The 20,350-nt window shown below is 43.1% G+C and overlaps 1 protein-coding gene across 3 annotated transcripts in view; it reads right to left on the minus strand.

Moving 5' to 3' along the window:
* The window catches only part of LOC137430278 (protein lifeguard 2), a 35,854-nt gene that overhangs the window by 1,739 nt on the left and 13,765 nt on the right, over positions 1 to 20,350 (minus strand). For all 3 annotated transcript variants that reach the window (XM_068121039.2, XM_068121040.2, XM_068121041.2), the window contains exons 2-11: positions 8,601 to 9,003; positions 6,316 to 6,383; positions 6,124 to 6,188; positions 3,349 to 3,402; positions 2,621 to 2,671; positions 2,464 to 2,503; positions 2,326 to 2,363; positions 1,495 to 1,582; positions 1,233 to 1,328; positions 557 to 610 (exon numbers count right to left, since the gene is read on the minus strand). In XM_068121039.2, the coding sequence (XP_067977140.2) occupies positions 557 to 610; positions 1,233 to 1,328; positions 1,495 to 1,582; positions 2,326 to 2,363; positions 2,464 to 2,503; positions 2,621 to 2,671; positions 3,349 to 3,402; positions 6,124 to 6,188; positions 6,316 to 6,383; positions 8,601 to 8,961 (915 nt within the window). In that variant the 5' untranslated portion in view covers positions 8,962 to 9,003. The remainder of the gene's footprint in view (positions 1 to 556; positions 611 to 1,232; positions 1,329 to 1,494; positions 1,583 to 2,325; positions 2,364 to 2,463; positions 2,504 to 2,620; positions 2,672 to 3,348; positions 3,403 to 6,123; positions 6,189 to 6,315; positions 6,384 to 8,600; positions 9,004 to 20,350) is intronic.

The raw sequence follows: 20,350 nt of genomic DNA on the forward strand, positions 1-20,350 counted from the left end.
TACTTGTCGAATTATGACGTCATAAAGGAGGCACTTATGACAATATACATTCCCCATGGAGTTCTTTACAATGAGCCATGTCTCCATTTTTTCTATGCAGTGCTTTCAGAGATATGGAGGTGCAAATGTTTTCGGTTTTTCCAAGATGGTACCTGTACCATGTGACCTATGTCGTCATAATTATTAAAATATTCTACAGTGGAGGTGCACCTATGGTGAAACTGTCCTGTCAATCAGACCAATAGTTGCAGACCAAATCATATTTATTCTGTGTGGACAAACAGACAGAGACAAACGGACTCAAATGCAATAGGAGAGGGTAAATATGATTAGGGGAATAATTGAAATCGATATCATTAACACCCCCCACACCCCCCCCCCCCCCCCCCCCCACTCCACACTCCACACCCCCCCCTCATCTTAATCCAGGTCTGTTCCAGGATGCCTCCTCCCTCAAAGTTCACATTGTCATAAATACCACCATTTATGGACCTCGTGTTTACCAGCCATCATCAAAATGCATTTGACTCGGAGTATGGGGTAGGCTCTCACTTACCAGGGTAAATACCACAGCTCCTAAGCCTGCATATACAGTCTGTATCCAAGGAATCTGCAAAAGAGCAAATATTGTTAAAACCAACACCAAGCCGAACCAGCATACCAGTACAACCTTCACCAGCACATTATGGTGGTTACATCAATAACCAAGAGAGCTCATACAACACACCTTACCCCATCCAGCCTTAACTTTCAGAAGTTTACCACCTTTGATGTAGTCTTTTACACCACCTTATTTAACATGTCATATTGGTTTTCTGTGCCTGTTATTTGTGTCCTTTATGACATCCTAACAAACGGTTTCCTGTTTGGAATGATTTCCAATTTTGGTGGACTGCTAGGCCAGGCAGAGAAAGTTAATTTAAAAAAATAATCATCTGACTCCCTCTGCACATGTGCATTTAAGATAAATTCAGAGCCAAAGTATTGCTGAACTGCAGGTTCGTTTTCCGATTCGTGTTCAAAATATAACATTCGATTTAAATTAAGTTGTTCCTCGATCATAAACAGCATTTGTAGACGGATGGAGACAGACAAAGTGAACCAATTGCTTCACGCTGCTTTTCACTTCGCACGTGCGGGGTAACTAGAAAATGACCATTCTGGATGAGACCAGTGGGATACATGGCTGTCAAGCTACTAGGAAAGGATAAAATAGAAAAGGTATCACTTACGTAACCAAATGGGACGGTAAAAGCTGCAACAAGGCCAGTGAGAAACAACGCAATCAAGAGGACAAACATGAGGCCGTGGCAAGATGTGAAATCAACCTGCAGGTACAAAAATATATATATGTACACATCTTGTAATCAAATTATTCCAACCTACCCACACTTGAATTACACAAACTATCTTTTGCAGGATATCATTCCATCACTTGGAAAAAGTAGCACAATCGAAAACCACCAGTGGTAGCACACAGCAGCAGATCCCAACCTTTGTTTGAAAGCAGAAGAGTGTGACGGCACAGCACACCAGCGCAGTAATACCAAGACATATCAGCACCGAGTACGTCTCGTAGAAACTGAGCACAGCGAGAGGGAATGTCGAGCACAAGTGATAAATTGCAAAACTTCACGTCCATCTTGGTTACATGCCACAAAGTTAATGCTTTATGTACATGGATTACAAAATAGAAGGCTCATTTTTCATTAATGGGTTTGTCTTGCAATGATCAAAATACAAATCTTTACAATGCTTTTACAATGGCTAGTTGTCCCCCATCGCACCGCGGAGCAAAAGGGGGACTATGGTTTTCCCCTCCGTGCGTCCGTCCGTCCGTAAGCGAAGGACCGAACTCTAATCTGGTGTGTGGGTGTATCTAGGCATATGGAAGAACACTATTGAAAATTGGGTCACCACGTCAAAATCCAAGATGGCCACCACCATATATATATATATATATATATATATATGTCAACCATGTGAGCGAAATATCTTGAAAAATAAACTAACTACTAACTTCTAATCGGGTGTGTGGGTGTATCTACGCATAAGGGAGAACGCTATTGAAAATTGGGTTGCCACATCAAAATCCAAGATGGCCTCCTTGCGTCTTCCACTTTGTCAACTCACCGACGGGGGACCCAGGCGTAACGCTTGTTTAATTTGGAAATAGTAGGATTTCAATTAAAGGAAGCAAACCCAAATTAAAGTTCCAAATCACGAGGTAATCGATTTATCCTTGAGCTACGGACAACATGTCAAATTGCACAAGCAATTGCATCGCATTTGATTCCGTGATGGCCGAAAGCCAACTGCCTTTACCTGGCAAGCATTCCTGTCAAGTAAGACATTGCCAATGTCTGGAAAAGAACACACCGGAAGAACAAATATCAATGAAGGACAGAGCATTTCTAATCTATTCTCAATGTGATCATGAGAAGACAGTTGGAATCAACTTACGAAGACTGAGAGCAGGATGAAGTTGAGAGGAAACTTGCGCCTGTGAAGCAAACCACAGAAACACGCAGGAAAAAAAAAAAAAAAATCAGCATTTGATTTGCACTTATTTTTATTCAATGCAGCCAAAACCTCATCAGGTGGTACTACATTCACCCACCTGGCCTTCGTGCAGCAAACCAATGCCAAATAAGTCCCCAGAAATACAGCACTGTGAAGAGCAAGGAAGATTTGTCAATATCAACCTGACCTAGTGTTTTATTTTGTTCAGAGATGGAGAAAAAAAAAAATTTCTTCTGGGCAGAAGCGATTGAAACCTCTAAATAATGGAGCCCAGCTGAAGATCCAGGCAATTGGAAAATTGGGCACTCGCTTGATAATTACAAAAGTTCTTACTTTAAACATACAACGATTTTAGCCAATATATTGTTCATCAAATAATCATTGTTGTGAAGAACAGTTTTGAAAAAAAATTATATTAAAAGACGTGCGTACAATGCAAAATAATTGGGTGTCGGGATAAAACTCATGAAAGAGAAGGGATATCCAACCAATTAATGTCATGTATCAAGGCCCAGGTCCAACATTTTAATCATTCAACCACTGGTCTTCAAATGGAACGATGCAAGACATTCACGAAACCGTAATATACTCGAGGTAAGTGGTGACTATCAAGAAAAAGGGGGGGGGGGGGGGGGGAGAAAAGGAATTTAGCTTGAAGTGGGATGGGGAGTGGGTTGGGGAGGAGGCCACAAAATTGTCATCAGTCTTGTTAGAGATAAAAAAAATTGTTGTGACGGCAACATTCAGAGGGGAAAAGTAAATAAATAAAAGGGACTCTGTAAAGAGAATGGTGTTCCTAGTACTGTATAGTTGTAATACACTTACTAGGATGCCCAGTAAGCAGCAGGATGTTTCTTCACCCATACTTTCACAGGCAGCCTGTTGGTTGAAGGGGGGGGGGGGGGGGGGGGGAGTGGCATGAAACTGCAAGATTGACTGAACACACACACACACACACACACACACACACACACACACACACACACACACACACACACACACACACACACACACACACACACACACACACACACACACACACACACAGCCTGGGTTTGAATCCCAACAGAGCAATAAACAGTCCTCCCGGTGTTTCATCAATACGTGTCCCTCGGGTGGATGTTAAACAGGCGTCCCGTGTGTCGGCATTAGTTGGTCGATGTTTAAAATCCCATGGTATCCTTCGTGAAGAGTAGGCGAGCCATCAACAGCACCCTGGCCAAATTCCTGCCCAAAGTACTTAGTCTAACTTAAAGACTGGCCAAAAACTTTCCGCGGCCAACCCCACAAGGACGTGGGAATAACTGTGGCCATGAAAGGCCTACGCCCGACAGTAACGATCAATAAACAGCCAATCTCGGAGGAAATACGAAGATGCATGTGCATTGTTGATCAATAACCCAGCCTGCTCATTAATGACCTACAGGGTAAGGGAATAAATCTGTTGCCAGTCCAAACTTGTGGTCAACTCAAAAATGCCTTTTGGAATGGCCCAGCTCAATTGGGGATTAAATGTTGCTCATAAAATAAGTACAACCCAAAACCCACAAAGCAAATTTAAGATTTAAAAAAAATTGCTTTAAAATAATTAAAAATAAAATAAAAAAAGGTCTCCAATCTCCCACCCACCTCGGTCATTTAATCAACTATTCAGCCAGCCAGTATATCACAGTTCATTGGCAACACTACAACGAATAAATGTGGCAACACTACAACAATTGACATATATATATATATAATTTTTTATTTTTTTTACATATATATATCTCTATATATAAAGGAGGAGTGTCTGTGTGTGTGTGTGTGTGTGTGTGTGTGTGTGTGTGTCTGGATGTCCACTTATAACTCAAGAACTACACATCGGAGAAAAGTTTTAGACACAGATTCGGAATCAGCATAAAATCCTGGTGGTTATATGCTACTTTGTATTTTAATATAAATTGTTTAAAAAACCGGGCCAGCTGCAATTCCATGGTGTAGTTTGTGGCGGCGATATTGCCCCTTTCCGATCCCGCGGTTGCGCGTACGTACAGTATACTGTACGTACATATTTATACATTTTTAATGTGCTTTTTATTGTATTTTAAATTGTTTTTTAGCTTCTTTTATTGTTAATTTATGTACTATTGTATTTATTTTAAATATATATTTTAAGGAAAACGAATGTTTTCACGTCCGTAGGAGTGACGTAAAGTCGCACATAATGACAAAATGCGCGCCATTTTTTCGCGCCAAGAACGAATAAACAGTTTTTTTTTTTTTTGTTTTTTAGTTGAGATTTTATTCGAATTCGAATTTCATTAAATTTCAACTGTTGGAAACAATAATTATTTCAACTGTTGGAAATTGAAATAATTATTGTTTCCAACAGTCGAAATTTAATGGGATTCGAATTCGAATAAAATCTCAACTAAAAAAAAAAAGTCGCGTTTTAAAATTATGACGTCATCAGCGTATTTCGGAACGTTAATTTTTCAACTTCATATTCGGAATCAGTACGTCCCAGAGAAACTACAGCACACCTTAAATGTTTTTAAAACCTTCGGGTTTTAAAATTATGACGTCATCAGCATATTTCGTAACGTTAATGTTTCAACTTTGACAACAATGACTTCCGACTTCCGGGTTCGGAATGCGGGACCAATGCCATTTGACAGGGAATAAAAAATAAATGCGACATTCAATTGACAATGACTTCCGACTCGACTCCCCCCTCCCCCTCCCCCCCCCTCCCCCTCCTCTTCTCCCCTCTCCTCTCCTCTCCTCCTCCCCTCCCCCCTCTTCTCCCCTCTCCTCTCCTCTCCTCCTCCCCTCCCCCCTCTTCTCCCCTCCCCCCCCCCCCCCCCCTCCCCCTCCCCCTCTCCCTTCCCCTGCCCAGCAATGCCGGGTACTTCCCATGGTCAGCTGTACGTGGGCTGCTCGAGGGTTGGAAAACCAAGCAATCTTTATGTCTTGGCACCAAGTAAGAAAACCAGAAATGTTGTATACCAAGAGGTTTTGAGAAATTGACAATTGACAAAACGTCATGTAGGAAATGTACTGTGATATTGCTCTAAAATATACATGTTCTTTTCATCATATATTTGTCTTATTCTTATTCAACCCGGGTACCTCAGCTAGTATATATATATATATATATATATATATATATATATATATATATATATATATATATATATATATATATATATATATATATATATATATACATACATATATATATACATACATACATACATGTACATACACATGCTAGAAAAAGTCAAGCTTCTGATTAAGGGTTTGTGACTCAAGGAGTAAATACCATAGTTGTGCTCAATCAATAGTAAATTGAGGATGTTGGAGACTATAAATAAGAGAGCATCCTGGTGCTGAACACAAATGAGAATAAAATAAATAATTCAGACTTCAGTTTTCTCAAAAAAAATAAACTTCCCATTTACATCATGGTTTGGTTAAATGATTCATCAGAACCTGAGAGTCCAACACGATCCACATGGGTTGTTTTGGGCAGGCCGTTGCAGAGAAACTAGTATAATAAACCCATATATGCTTTTTAGCCAAACAAGAGCAGCTCCCCAAGAGCAAAACGTCACTCACACGAAAGAAAAGATGGCCACAATTCCAAATGTGACAAACAGCTGTACCGAGAGGATAGTGTACACCTGGAGAAAGACATAAAAAAGGGTTGTTGTTTTTTAAACCAAATACTACGGGCCACCACGGAGAGCAGCTTGACATGAATAAAGAGGAAATGAGCGGCATGCGTTTCAGAAGGCAAAAGGGACCAACCTTCCTGATGAAGATACGGCGCACGTTGCTGTCGTCCCACTGGCCAACATTCTCACTTCCATCGTACTCTGCGGACATGCAGGGCCAACGCGATAATTAGAACGATGCATCAGTCAAACATTCAAAAACACTTTGCTGTATAAACCTCTGGCTCATGATGTGACAGACCCAGGTTTAAATCCCATATACGTTAACAAGACCCAATCACATCTCTCACCCATAAATTGGAGGGAATAACCAATCAGCTCTCATCTAATAAATTACCCCAGGTGACCGATTTCAATCTTGTCTATCTGTTTGAAAATATATTTTTTACCAGTGGATTGGACCGTCCAAGGTCAATATCATCGCCAAGAATGGATAGACCTTTAAACCCTATCTGGGGGGGAAGGGGCAAAATTCCCCCCACCCCCCCTCTCATTCGTTTTCGCGGTAACTTCCAAAACCGCCGATTATCAGAAAATTTCCTTTCATGAATTTTTTTCCCCTCCAGAGTCTTGTGAAAGTTCTGATCCCAAATTTGCGAAAATTGCACGTACCGCTAAGTGTTACATAACTTTTTATGGTCGCATGTCCATCCAAAACCTTAATTTCTCCATGTGTGTGCGTGTGTAAAATATACCCAAAATCAGTGTTACTTGCATGAGCTCATTTATAAACCTGATGTTTGTCCCTTTTTGCCTTCTTAGAACGCAGGCATGTCCATCTACAAAAATTACAAAGCAGGCATGTTCGTAAAATGACCTTCTATGTACATGCGAGCTTTTATGACGATCGGATCTTCCGTTGTCGAGATTGGAGGTTGGGAGGGGGGGCATTCAGCCAAAATAACCCCGCTAAAACGCCACTCAATTACCAATTACTCTCCCCAATAGCCCCCCCCCCCCCAGACAAATTAACCCCCAAAATAGCCCAGCCCAGATAGGGTTAAACAGCATCTCCATACAGCTTAACTGCAAAATATTTTACTTTGTTCTGGCCTAGAGGAAAGACTTGTTCACGTTCTTCACACCCTTTGATGGATTTGCCTTTTGCAATTCGGTTGTACCGAAGTGGTACATTATTCATTACTAATAAAAGTCCGTTAAAATGATGGATTGGAACAGTTTATTCGACGGTGCAGCTTCGCGAGTGTGCCAAAGTCTGAAGCCTAGGCCTAGTGTCAGGTGTGCTTATATCTTCATTTATTAGACATCCTACGGGTGTAAATGAACACTCGTTTTATTTTGCACACGTTACACATCATGTCCAGCGAATGTCACCTCCCTGTGCTTTGTATTTATTTTTAGTTTTAAAAAACGCTTCTGTACACCGCCCTTGAGGCTCAGTTTGCAAGCCACCGTCTACATTTCCAATACAAGAGACATAATTACTCTTTTATGGAAAATGTTTTTAAGAGTTTGTTTTAACCTCAAAAACAGACCGCAGTGAATACACATTCGTGTTAAAAGATTGGCCTTTAAAACCTACCCTTACGAAGGGGGACAGACATCTGTACAAACACACAAACCGACTGTTTTATATGGTAGATGTCACAACTCATTACCATTGTTGCTATATTGTTTTACCAGGATTCTACTACAACTGTTGATATGTCCATTATCTACAAGCTCCTCCACGAGTCTTCACCAGAAAGATACGTTTTGTTGTCCGAGGTTAGACTATGTCCGAAGAATATCAAAGGGCCCAACACACACAGAAGTGGAAGAACGTTCACGATGAAACTGCTCAGTAACCTAATGCAAGGAAAGAGAGGTAACTTTATGGTACTTATATTAATCACTGGATAAAACAAAACAAGAAATATACTATTGAGCATCGAATAAAGGAGCCACATTCCATTTCTACATCCTCACTGCCTTCCAAAGTGTTTAATGGCAATTACCAATTGCTGCACAGGTGTATTCTTCCACGTCAGGGAATTTAAAGATGAACTTCAGAAGACATCAAAAGCAGCATCACACATTGTAACATGCGTGTGGAAGAATGGAGTCATGAAACAAGATGCAAGTGCTTTAATTGCATAATTATACCACAACGGGAGTTGTAAAATGCTAGGATTTACTGTGCGTGTGGATTCCAACACCAATGCATATTATCAACCCATTAACTTCCAAAAAGAAATGCATCTGGAATGGAAACACCGACTGCAAAGTCAAAAATCATCTGATCATACATTGCCAAGTTCACCAACCAGTTATCAATTACACGGTGAGCTCAACATAGCTTTGGATCTGACCAATGACCATCCCGATGCTGAGTGTATGGTGGACTGCACCGCTTACCTTGAATGGGACTTCCTGGTCCCATTCTGCCAAACGCAGGATGAAGGGGCACAGTGGGTGGAGGAAAGCCAAACCCTGGTTGTGCCCCTCCTTGTGGTGCTGGAGGGTAACCTGGTTGCCCAGGGTAGCCTTGTAGTGGTGGACCAGGATAAGAACCTGGTTGTGAAGGGTATCCACCTGGATATTCAGGCTGTCCATAGTAACCAGCAGGTTGGCCATGATAGCCAGGCTGGCCAGGGTAGCCAGGCTGGCCAGGGTAGCCACCAGGCTGGCCAGGGTAGCCACCAGGCTGAGGATAACCACCGGGCTGGGGAGGATAACCACCGGGCTGGCTGGGGTATGGTGGAGGAAAGCCCGACATTGAGCTCAAATGATCTTCAAATCCTGAGAAGTACTTTCACACCTGTATGATGAAACACAGGACAAATGCTAGTTCACACACAGCATCACAGCAGCTTCAGCACAATTAAACAACAGGTCACCACAGTTTTAATTTTGTCACCACAATAGGGGGAGGGGAATGCAAAGCAAAACAATATTGTTGCGCAAATGGCTTCTCGTGGTTAATATTGTATAGCTCAACACACAACAACATGCATTTTAAGGCCATTTTCCCTGCGAGAGCAGGGGTTAGCCTTGCGGTCCCCATGACAATCTTCTCCATTTTGCCCAATTTTCTGCATCTCTCCTTGTTAACCCCCTTGCCCGCATTTCTTCTTCCACCATCTTTAGCCAAGTCTTTCTCAGTCTTCCCCATCCTCTACTTCCTTCTACATTCATTTCCATCACTCTTCTCAACCAGTCACTTTCATCCTTCCTCAACAGATGACCAAACCATCTCAACCTGTTCCTCTTCACAGCATCAATCACAGGCTCTATTCCCATCATCTTTCGCAATTCATCATTTGTCTTCCTCTCTCTCAAAGATACTCCACACATCCACCGAACCATTCGCATTTCCACCCTTTCCAGCCTTCGTTGCTGCTCTACGTTCATTACCCATGCCTCACTCCCATAAATCATAACACTTCACACATGCAGCATACACCTTTCCCTTCAGCTTCAACGACACTCCCCTCCTCATCAGCACGCCACTCAGTTCCCGAAACTTCTTCCATGCACATCTCGCTCCAGCAACCGTTGCCGAGTTTGATCCACCTTCTCCATTCAGCATGTCTCCGAGGTAGCAAAATGTTTTCACACCTTCCAGCTTCACGCCGTCTCCAAGATCCAACTCAACATTTCCTCCATCTGCAGCTCCCTCTATGCACACCTTACATTTGAATGTAGCTGCCACACTGGTTAATGACCCTCTCAGACCACTACATTTTTGATGTACCCACTCAGCGTACATTGTACATTGAATTGAGTTCACTCCGACACCCTTCCTGCACACAGCACATGGCCACTTCCCAGTTCTTTCCACCTCACCACGTGCTTTACCACTTGCCATCACCTTCGTCTTTCCTATATTCACCTTCAGACCTTTTGTCTCCATACATTCCTTCCACTTGTTCATCTTTTCCTTCAGTCCATCCATACTTTCCGCAATCGACACCAGATCATCTGCATACAACAACTCCCACGGTAAACCCTCCTTTACATTGAGCCAGCACCTCAATCACAGCTACAAATAGTAGTGGACTTAGTACCGACCCCTGATGCACTCACACCATCACCCCAAACTCACCACTGTTCCCATCCTTCGTCCTTACAGCTGTGAGCGCTCTTTTGTACATTGCCATCACTACTCTGATCAACCATTCCTCCACTCCTAACTTCCTCAATGCCCATGTCAATACTTCGCGTGGAACCCTATCGAATGTTCTCCAGATCAACAAACCCAAGAAACAACCTCTTCTTCTCCATGTACTTCTCCTGCAACTGCCTCACAATAAAGAGCGCATCTGTCGTTCCTCTTCCTGGCATAAATCCAAACTGAATTTCGTCGATCTTCACCTTCTTCCTTATCCTCCTCTCCAACACCCTTTCCAATACCTTCATTCCATGCTCCAATAACTTTATCACTCGGTACGAGCCACACTCCAGAGGGTCACCTTTCCCCTTGCATAGAGGGACGAGGTTACTCAGTTCCCAATCCACTGGAATGCGGCCTTCTTTCACCACCAGATTACAGATCTCTGTCATTCTCTTCACACCCCAACTTCCTGCTGACTTCAACATATAGTCAGGTTCACTATGTTTTTTTTCGTTCAAAATTTTGGTAGATTAGCAAAACTATACATTTTTGGAATATTCAGAGCATGAGGAATCCAAAAATTAATGTTTACATTTGCGTAGACACCTTTGCGAAAATGACACTCAGGACAGTGATGAAGATCTGTAAAAGCATATTCCTGAACGATATAGACCTCGTATATCCTGTGTATAGGACTTATAGTTCAATCTGATACTTCCTATAACAACCTATAACTTCAAAGGACTTGCAATATCATGTATTATGTAATAGTTGTATCACAAATATAAAGACAATGGTTTTCAATTACCTTTGTTTGTTGCTTTTCTATAATCCTGAGCACTATTTTGAGGCCTTTATTGGATTCCTTGAACCAGAAAACATAGGATTAGCATATTTAATTAAGTCTCTAGGTTGACTAGAAGCCGAGATCACGCAAAATATGTATTTTGTGGCGGCCATTTTCAAAATCCAAAATGGCGGCCATGCAGGTGTCTGTGCAAATGCCAACATTGATTTTCAGATTCTCCATGCTCTGAAGATTCCAAAAATGTACAGGTTTGCTAATCCCAAAATTTTGAAAGAAATTATATTTGTTAACATAGTGAACCTGACTATCTTCATCACTGTCCTGAGTGTCATTTTTGCAAAGGTGTCCACGCAAATGTAAACATTAATTTTTGGATTCCTCGTGCTCTGAATATTCCAAAAATGTATAGTTTTGCTAATCTACCAAAATTTTGAACGAAATTATATTTGTTAACATAGTGAACCTGACTAATATCTCCCACAACTACCGTCGGCCCTCCCGCTTTTCTACTCTTCATTGCTTTTATCGCTTCCTCAGCTTCCTTCTCAGTTATCTTGTCTGCCGGTCCTAAAACTGGGTTACTCTCTATTAGGGTGGGCTTCAAAAAAGCAAAATGCAGATTTTCTCCGGGACATGGTCTATTTTTGTTCCTTTTGGTGTCAAAGGAAACCACACCAAATTTGAATGGAATCCAACAATATTTAGGGGTGCCACATCAGTGATGAATTTTCCCCCATGCAAAAATAGGAATTCCCATTTTTTGGGCTGTATATACACAAAATAAATACATAATTATATATACTATACATTAAATATAATATTAAAAATAAATATATAGTAAACACATTAAATAATAAATATACATAAATACACATTATACATTATATATATACAATATATTAATACATACAGTTTTGAGACTTCCTATGATCACTATCTGGGCAATTTTCATGCATGTTTTGTACAGGTTCCCGGGGTCAGGGGTACGCTTTTTTAGTGTGTAATATGTAGGTCTAACTTATTGACTGTGGCTCTTTTGTAGAGTGACCCTGTGGAGTAAGAATTAACAGGATTTTACCCACATTCTTGCTTATTTTGCAGATATGGCATGTGCTAGTACCAGTGTTTCATTGAAAACTCGGGCTCAGGATAATGTGTATCTCATTGGGTCCACTTCTGGAGATGCCATCAAAGGTGCCAAGCTCCCGACTGTGCATCAATCTCTTGTCCTGTTTTTCCATCACCTGAAGAAGGAGAATCGCACTGCCTGGGAGAGTGCAACCCTCACCATTGAAGAGGTTGTGAAGTTCTGGGAAAAAGCTCACCTACCTACAACGACGAAGCAGCACTGCATCCATCGTTTGGAGAGGCTATATGAAGAATGGAGGAGCCTCCAAAAAGGTGCAAAGCGGGGTGGTGCGACCCAAGAGAAAAAGGAAGCATCCTTCAAGGCCTCCTTGGAGAAGACGTTTGATCTTAGGCATGCAGATTCGGAGGCCATAATCACCAACCCCGAGGACAGGAAGTTTCTTCACTATCAATTCTCAGAGAGGAAGGCTTCAATGGGATCTGTAGACACTGTGTTGGAAGCAAAAACGTTCTTGTGTGTTTGAAAGATCAGCAGCCACGAGATGATTATCGTGAACTCCTAGAACTGACTGTCATCTACATGGGAGGAATCCCACCTCGTGGAATCCGGATCATGGCTCCAGGAGCAATGCACAGAGCCAGATGGATGGCAAAAGCACTATATTCACTACAGGTGTTCATGTTTCGGTCAGAGTTCCACTTGACACTTCGAGAGGCGAGAGAACTCCGAGCCTTCAACATTTTTGTCTGCCTTGTGTATGTACAGGCTTGGTTTCAGGCTCCACAAGCTATTGAGGCTCCCCTGAATGACATTAACCTCTTCAAGAAGTTGGAAAAGTTTGAACAAATCAATCAGAAGATGGCTCAGGCAGCCTTGAAGGCACTTGGCCGCCACACATGGTACATGAGCCCAGTACTAATGGCATTTGCATTCTTTGACACCAGAATTGACAAAGAAAGCAAGATCAATATGATTGAAGCATTGAAAAATGACGGTGAAAACCCCTCTCCAAAGAGACCAGCTATCAAACGAGGAACCGCCCTGTCAATCGCTGGCCTCATAACAAAACACACCAAGCATTTCTTCAGCATCCTAGGGACCCCAACTGATTGGATGGATAAGGATCCTGGTTCATGGGAGCAAGAAACCAGCTTTCAGGAAGCAAAGAAAGCCGCCAGTGGCTTCGTCGTGGTGAACGACAGGGCAGAAAGGGGTGTCGCATTGATACAAGACTACAATAAGCTCCTTACAAAGGATGAAGAGCAAAAGCAAGCTCTGCTCCAAGTTGTTGCTGCTCACAGGAAGATGTACCCCGATGCCAAGAAGGCAACAGTGGTGAAACAGGCCCAGAAATATGAGTTACATTTCTCATTATATTTGGGTTTTTTAATATTATGTGATATGGTGTCTTCATTTTATGAACTGAACATTTGGATTGTTATCATTGAATTTGAGTTTTCATAGCAATATGTATTGTAACTTGTGTTTGCTAGAATACAAAGAAAGTGAGTGGAGGGTGGATTTTCATAAAACAAACTTCTGGTTTTGCTTTCGATCCATATATAGAAAAGTTTTGTAGACACCTTTAGTTTGAAGGCTGATGTGGCACCCCTAAATAAAATCAGATTGCTTTCATATTTGGTGTCTTTTCATTTTGGAACAAAAGGAACAACATAAAGCCATGTCCCAGTAAATATTTAAAAAAAAATATTTTGAGCACCACCCTACTCTCGATGTTGCCATCCCATTCATTCTCTGTATTCAACAGCATTTCCATACATCTTTTCCATCTTCCTTTAATTCCATCTGGGTCCACAACGATTTGTCCCACTTCATCCTTCAAGCAACTCATCCCCATCACATCACACCTCTTTCGCTATCTGCTTTGCAATCCTGGATACCGCTCTCTGACCCTCTTCTGAATCCAAGCGTTCTCCGAACACTTTCCTTCATGCCTCCTGTGCCTTTGCTAACTCTTTCTTTGCAGCCTTCATGGCTGCCTTATAACTTTCATGCTCTGCTGTTTCTGCTCCCGTACCCTTCGCCTTCTGCTACTCCTTGAACTTCTTCCTCTTCTCGTCAATCCTCTTTCCAACTTCATCATCCCACCACCATGTTTCCGAGTGCCTCGGTGGTCCTTTTGTCCATCCACACCTCACCAACGGCTCCCAACCGACTATCTTTCATTGACATCCAACCACTCAAGCTCAACCACATCATCCTCTACCCGACTCAGCCTCTCTTTTAATGCCTCCCTCACTGTCACCTCTTTCAACCTGCACACCTTCATTCTTGGTTGGTACTTCACCCGCCGAGCTCTCCTTGCACCTTTCACCCTTATGTCGCAGACAACCAAGCCTCCTCCCCCGGGATCACCTTTGTGTCCCGGAGGTGCCCCCTATCTCGCCTACGCACCATCAGGTAGTCAACGGTTGTCGTCGACCCACCTGGCGTGTATGTAACAAGCTTATTATCCTCTTTCTGGAACTGAGTATTACAAATTAACAAATCAGCTCCATCAGCAAGCTCCAAAATCCTTTCACCTTCTCCATTTCTCACACCATATCCGTAACCCCCATGAACTCCCTCAAAACCATCCATACTCCTTCCCACATGTCCACTTAGGTCTCCTCCTACCACAACAACTTCCTCATCTTTCACGTTTTCCATCAGCTTCTCTATCGCACACCAGAACTTGTCCTTCTCTTCATCGCTCCGCACAACCTGTGGAGCATATCCTGAGATGACGTTCACCAAGAGTTTTCCAATCATCATTTTCACCATCATCAACCTATCACTCACTCATCACACTCGCCACACTGTCGACAAACTCCTCAGAAAACAGGACACCAACACCATTCACGCCCTCCGGGCACCCTTGCCACACAAACCTGTATTTCTGTCCCTGCCTACCCTTCACCATTCACACCACTTCCCTTCCATCTCGTCTCTTGCACACAACATATGTCCACTCTTCTACTGACCAATACTTCCACCACTTCTCCTGATCTCCGTCATTGTCCCTACATTCCATGTCCCAAACCTCAGAAACCGATCTCCACTTCAGTCTGTACCCTGCCCATATGTAGTTGTAATTGTCATGGTTCTCTTTTTGAGGCAACGTTTTTATGGCCGGATGCCCTTCCTGACTCCAACCCTCTTAGTCGCCTCTTACGACATGCAGGGATACGGTGTACCTATTCTAAACCAGGGTACACCGGGAAAATAATATTGTATAGCTTAGAAATAATTAATCCCTTCGTGCATGTATTACCACAAGAGGCAATTTAATTGTTAAAATCACTAAATTGCTCATTCAGATTTTCCGTGACCCAATTCAGTGACCCAATATGCAAATTTTGTTCAATTTCAAGTCAATCAAATGAAAATTGATGATTCTATGTGAGCTTGACATTTAATACAATATCCTCCTCAGATTTGACTGGTGAGCCAATTCAGTGACCCAATATGCAAATTATGTTATAACTAGCAGAGTTATAGAGTTATCCTGGTGTTGGTGTAGCGGCTAGGGTGCCAGCTTAGGATCCTGGGATCCTGGGTTCGAATCCCGGTCGATCGCTGAATTAACGCCAGGGGCGTTGACTCAGCCTGTCATCCTTCCGAGGTCGGCTAATTGAGTACCAGTTCAATGGTAATTCCCTGTGTCGTAAAAAGGCGACAAACAGGGTTGGCGGCAGGAAGGGCATCCGGCCGTAAAACATCGCTTCAAAAAGGGGACCAACAAAAACAACAACAACCACGCTGCCCGAAAAAGGCCAACCCCCGTTTGCGGGGAAAAATGGCCTCTAATGGTGGTTTTAGCAGAGTACCCACCATTAATACATGGTCGACGCTCGTGGAAGAGCTAGGACACAGAACAGATCAAGCCACAACATGAAGGGCACAGCAGGAGAAAGGGGGAAAATGCCGACATCAGGGCAGAGGAAGAAGGTAGATGGAGGCGGACAAACAAGGGATGCAGGTAACGATAAGGTTTAGGTGAGAACACAAGTGGTGGACAAGATGGGTACATAGGCATTTTTTGGGGAGGGGTGGGTGTGGTTTAACAGGTGTAGAAAAAAATGATGACTTTGGATGGGGGATGACCTGAGATGGTGGAGAACAGCTGTTTTGAAGACCCGGAGGGAACAATGAGATCAAGAGTTTGAGTGACAACCTCTGAGACAATTCTTGAGGAAGTAGATGGGAGGGTTTGTGGAACGGTCCATTCAGAGAGGGAGAGAGTGTGGGATTTGTCAGGATTGAAAGACATATTTCCAAGTGTTTGACCAGTTTGTGATTTTGTTAGAGTCTGAGGGTTCTATTGGGCACGTTTGTCAGATGGCTGATGGATGTCAGGGTGGAGAGTAGAGTCATCAGCAAAGAGATGGAGGATTTTCCAGAGAATCAGAGATCAATGGTGACTATTAGGAATAGGATGGAGCCTAGAACACTGCCTTGGGGCACTCCAGGTTTGACAGGGAGAGGAGAAGAAAGGGTTCCGCTGAGAGCCACACGTTGGCTCCAAGAGTGGAGCAAGTCAGTATGCCATGTGTGTGGAGTTGACCTTGGATTCCATAGGCAAGCATTTTGGAGAGCACAGCTTTAATGGGTCAAATGGGTCGAGATGATCTAAATGTTGACAGGTTTGGGCTCTAATGCCCAAACAACAAGTGTATCGGGCTCTAATGGGTGTAAATGTATTAAGAGGTCTAAAGTGAACATTAAACATTTAATGTTCCAACAGTAGTTAAAATATGGTGTTGGCTTAACGGTTAAAGTGGTTGGCTTATGATCTTAGGGTCTTGAGTTTGAGCCCATGTCATGCTGTTGATGAACTCCAGATGGGTCGACTCAGTATGTCATCCTTCCATGGTCAGCAAAATAAGTACCAACTTGCAGGGAAGAATGAGCCAGTCAAGTATCCTGCATCGGAGTGACGACCCATCCAGGATTTTGCCCACTAGCCGAGGAAACTGCTTCGGCACCCTATGCATCTGAAGATGCAAAAAGACTGGTCTTCTTCCAATAATAGTTGGGGTATAAAGGTGCTCTTGATCCACAATTAATAGATGTAACCATGGAACAATAATATGTATTTAATAGGCATACTCACGATCCAACTCGTTATGTTAATTAGATATACATAGGTCGACCAAGGGCTCAAGGTTATATACATATACATATAGTAACGTTTGTAAGGGGTGAGGGGGATAGACATTACCTCAGAACAGATAGAACTGTATATATAGTGTTCTATGGTCCATGTACGAGTAACTATACTCTGGTACTGAGTGCTGTGAGGTGTTTTGGCTCCATCTCTGACATTTCCAGTTGTTACTAGTTTGGCAGGGGTGTGTACTGGCTCCCACACTCTTCAGTGCTTGTATGGACTGGATTCTGGGGAGCATGTTGGAGAGGTCAGGCTGCGGTGCATAGTTTGGGAGTGTCACGACCTCTGACCTTGATTTCGCAGATGATGCAGTCATCTGTGCGGAGACGCTAGATATTCTTATGGGGGCCCTCCAGGCACTGAATGAACCGCTGGAATTATTGAGTTACTGGGTCAAAACCAAGATCCAGGCTTTCAATGACATATTGGATGCTGCTGTCTTGTCTGTGCCCATTTGTGGCGAATATGTTGGTCACAAAGAGATTCACTTACCTTGGCAGTTATATTCACGTCTCCACATGTTGTGAGCCAGAGGTTGATAGACGTCTGGATCGGGCCTGGGGAGTCATGGATTCACTGGATCATGGGGTGTGGCGCTGTCGGTATCTATGCAGGAGGACAAAAGTCTGTCTTCAAGTCCTTGGTGCTTCCAGTCTTGCTCTTACGGATGCAAGACCTGGACCCTTACCAAGGGCCAGAGAATGAGACTTAACTCCTTCGGAACCAAGTCTCTTTGGAGAATGCTTGGCTATCGCTGGTCGGACTTTGTGTCCAACAAGCGGTTGCTGAGACTCAGATGAGATTTGTTACCTGTATAGTCCGTGAGCGTCAACTGCGGCTGTATGGACATGTGGCTCGTTTTCCGGACGCTGATCCAGCTCACCAGATACTCTCAGCAAGGGAGCCTCGTGAGTGGAGGATGCAAATGGGCCGACCACATGCCTCGTGGTTTCAGCAGGTGGATCTCAAGGAGCTAGGGATGGGCCAGGCATCAGCCTGGGGGATGGCCAGACGTAGGCCCCTGGAGTTGCGTCGGAATGTGGATGCGGCATGCTCCCATAACCGACCTGAGGAGTAGTTCACCAATCTTGATGTAATAAGCAGGGACACGTCAGCTTAAGCATTGTCTGTTTAAAACGTGCATTATACCGAGACCGAGAGTGGTGCGTTGTATTAAATAGCTAGGGTTTAAAGTTAAGGAAACGTATGTCAAACCTCGTGTAGTCCCACAGGTGGGGACTGGATGTGGCTTTGAAGAGGGAAGGGAGGAGTTGCGTCTGCCTGAGGGGGTGGAGTTATGAACGCCTCTGAAGGCAGAATGTCGTCCGGAGAGCAAGGGGAAGAGTGAGGTTCTCGAGCTCAGCACTGATAGTGTATAGGCTTTGGTGGTCCTGAGGGAAGGAATTCGCCTGAGGAGAGTTGTTTTTGGAGTGAGCCTGAGGAGAGCTTCAGAGACCGACAAGGAGAGTGGAAGGTTTGATCGCGCTCCTGAGAAGCGATATCTGCTCGTCTGCCCACTCGTATCCTGCCTTCTCCCTGTTCCTGCTTTGTCATCAACACACCTCCTTTGACATACCACAGCAGTGCTAAGCCCACCCGGGTATCCCCCCCACCCCCGCGCCACCCCAAATATAGTTATGTGGCACCATAGGCCTACAGTTCTTTTGTATATAGTTATTTATTGCATTTTCCTTCCCCCATTCCATCGGCAAATTCCCCACCGGTGGATTCAATCTTCCCAATTGTTTTGGGAAATAAACCCCATTTGTTTTAAAAGAAATAAGGAGCCTCATGTTTTTCCTCACATTCCCACAGGCGCAAGGCTGCCTTTAATTGACGTGCCCAAGGTATAATTGCAGCTCTGTCTATCCATTCAGTGGTCCGTGTTAACAGACTGCTTGAACATGACATATTATACATTTCCACTCCTGTATCATCAGATGCATATGGCTTCCAAAGCAGTTTCTTGTTAGCCACCACACAAGGTGCCCACAAGGCTAACCCCCGCTCTAGCAGGGAAAATGGCCTTAAAATGCCTGTTTGTTGTTGCTGACCAGGTACAAGCAAGGATTTTATATAATAATAATAATAATAAACCAAAGTGGGTGGGTGTCTTTCCAAACAAAGCTCAAACAGAATTGAACTTGGCATCATCAGTCAAATAAATAAGTAATATACAAAACAAAACAAAAAACCAATGCCGAGGATGACAATTCGTAGTCAGGTCAGGTATGGAACCCAGACTTTGGGATCGAAGGCAAGTGCGCTCTCAACTATCCTACCAGCACAAGAGCGAGTAAAATAAAAAAAATTAAATCAAGCTAAACATAAAAACAAAACAAGTGAAAGTGTTGATGCGTTAGAGCCTCGTCCCACATTCAAACACTAAGCTAATGGGTTGCAATGAGGGGTTAAATGCTTTCGAAATTGAACTGAACAGGAAGAAAATCCCAGCAGTTAAATTAAACATGGGCTAGGATATTAAAACTATTGGATTCAGTTTTTGTTTTGTTTGACTTTCTTTTAATCATCATAATGGAAAAAGAACAATAACGAGCATTACACGAGCCTCAATCTTGTATACAAAAACAAACAAAAAAAAAAAACAAAAAAAAAAACAGAACAGGTTGGTGCCAAATGGAATGCTTCCCGAACCAAAAGCGAAGGTAAAATGCTCACTACAATTAGCAAGGCAAAACATGCTCAGTGCATGGTAGTGTACAATTTAAAGAGGACGGGTGACTGGTGAAGTGGTATGTGGGGCTGGGGGGAGGTGAAGAAGGTACAAAGTTTAATCCCAGTTAACCGTTGTGGTGCTGCAATACAAATCCATACCTAATCCACATATCCCCTTCAACATTATGTGCAATCACTTTGCATGTGTAGGATGGCGGTTATAAATAAATAAAACAACACGTACACTCCCAGATTACTTTCAATAAATACCACCATGTTTAAAGAAAGAAAAAAAATGCCAAGA

Source organism: Myxine glutinosa, chromosome 6 (genome assembly GCF_964187855.1).
Source record: "Myxine glutinosa chromosome 6, kmMyxGlut1.1, whole genome shotgun sequence".
Taxonomy (NCBI): Eukaryota; Metazoa; Chordata; class Myxini; order Myxiniformes; family Myxinidae; genus Myxine; species Myxine glutinosa.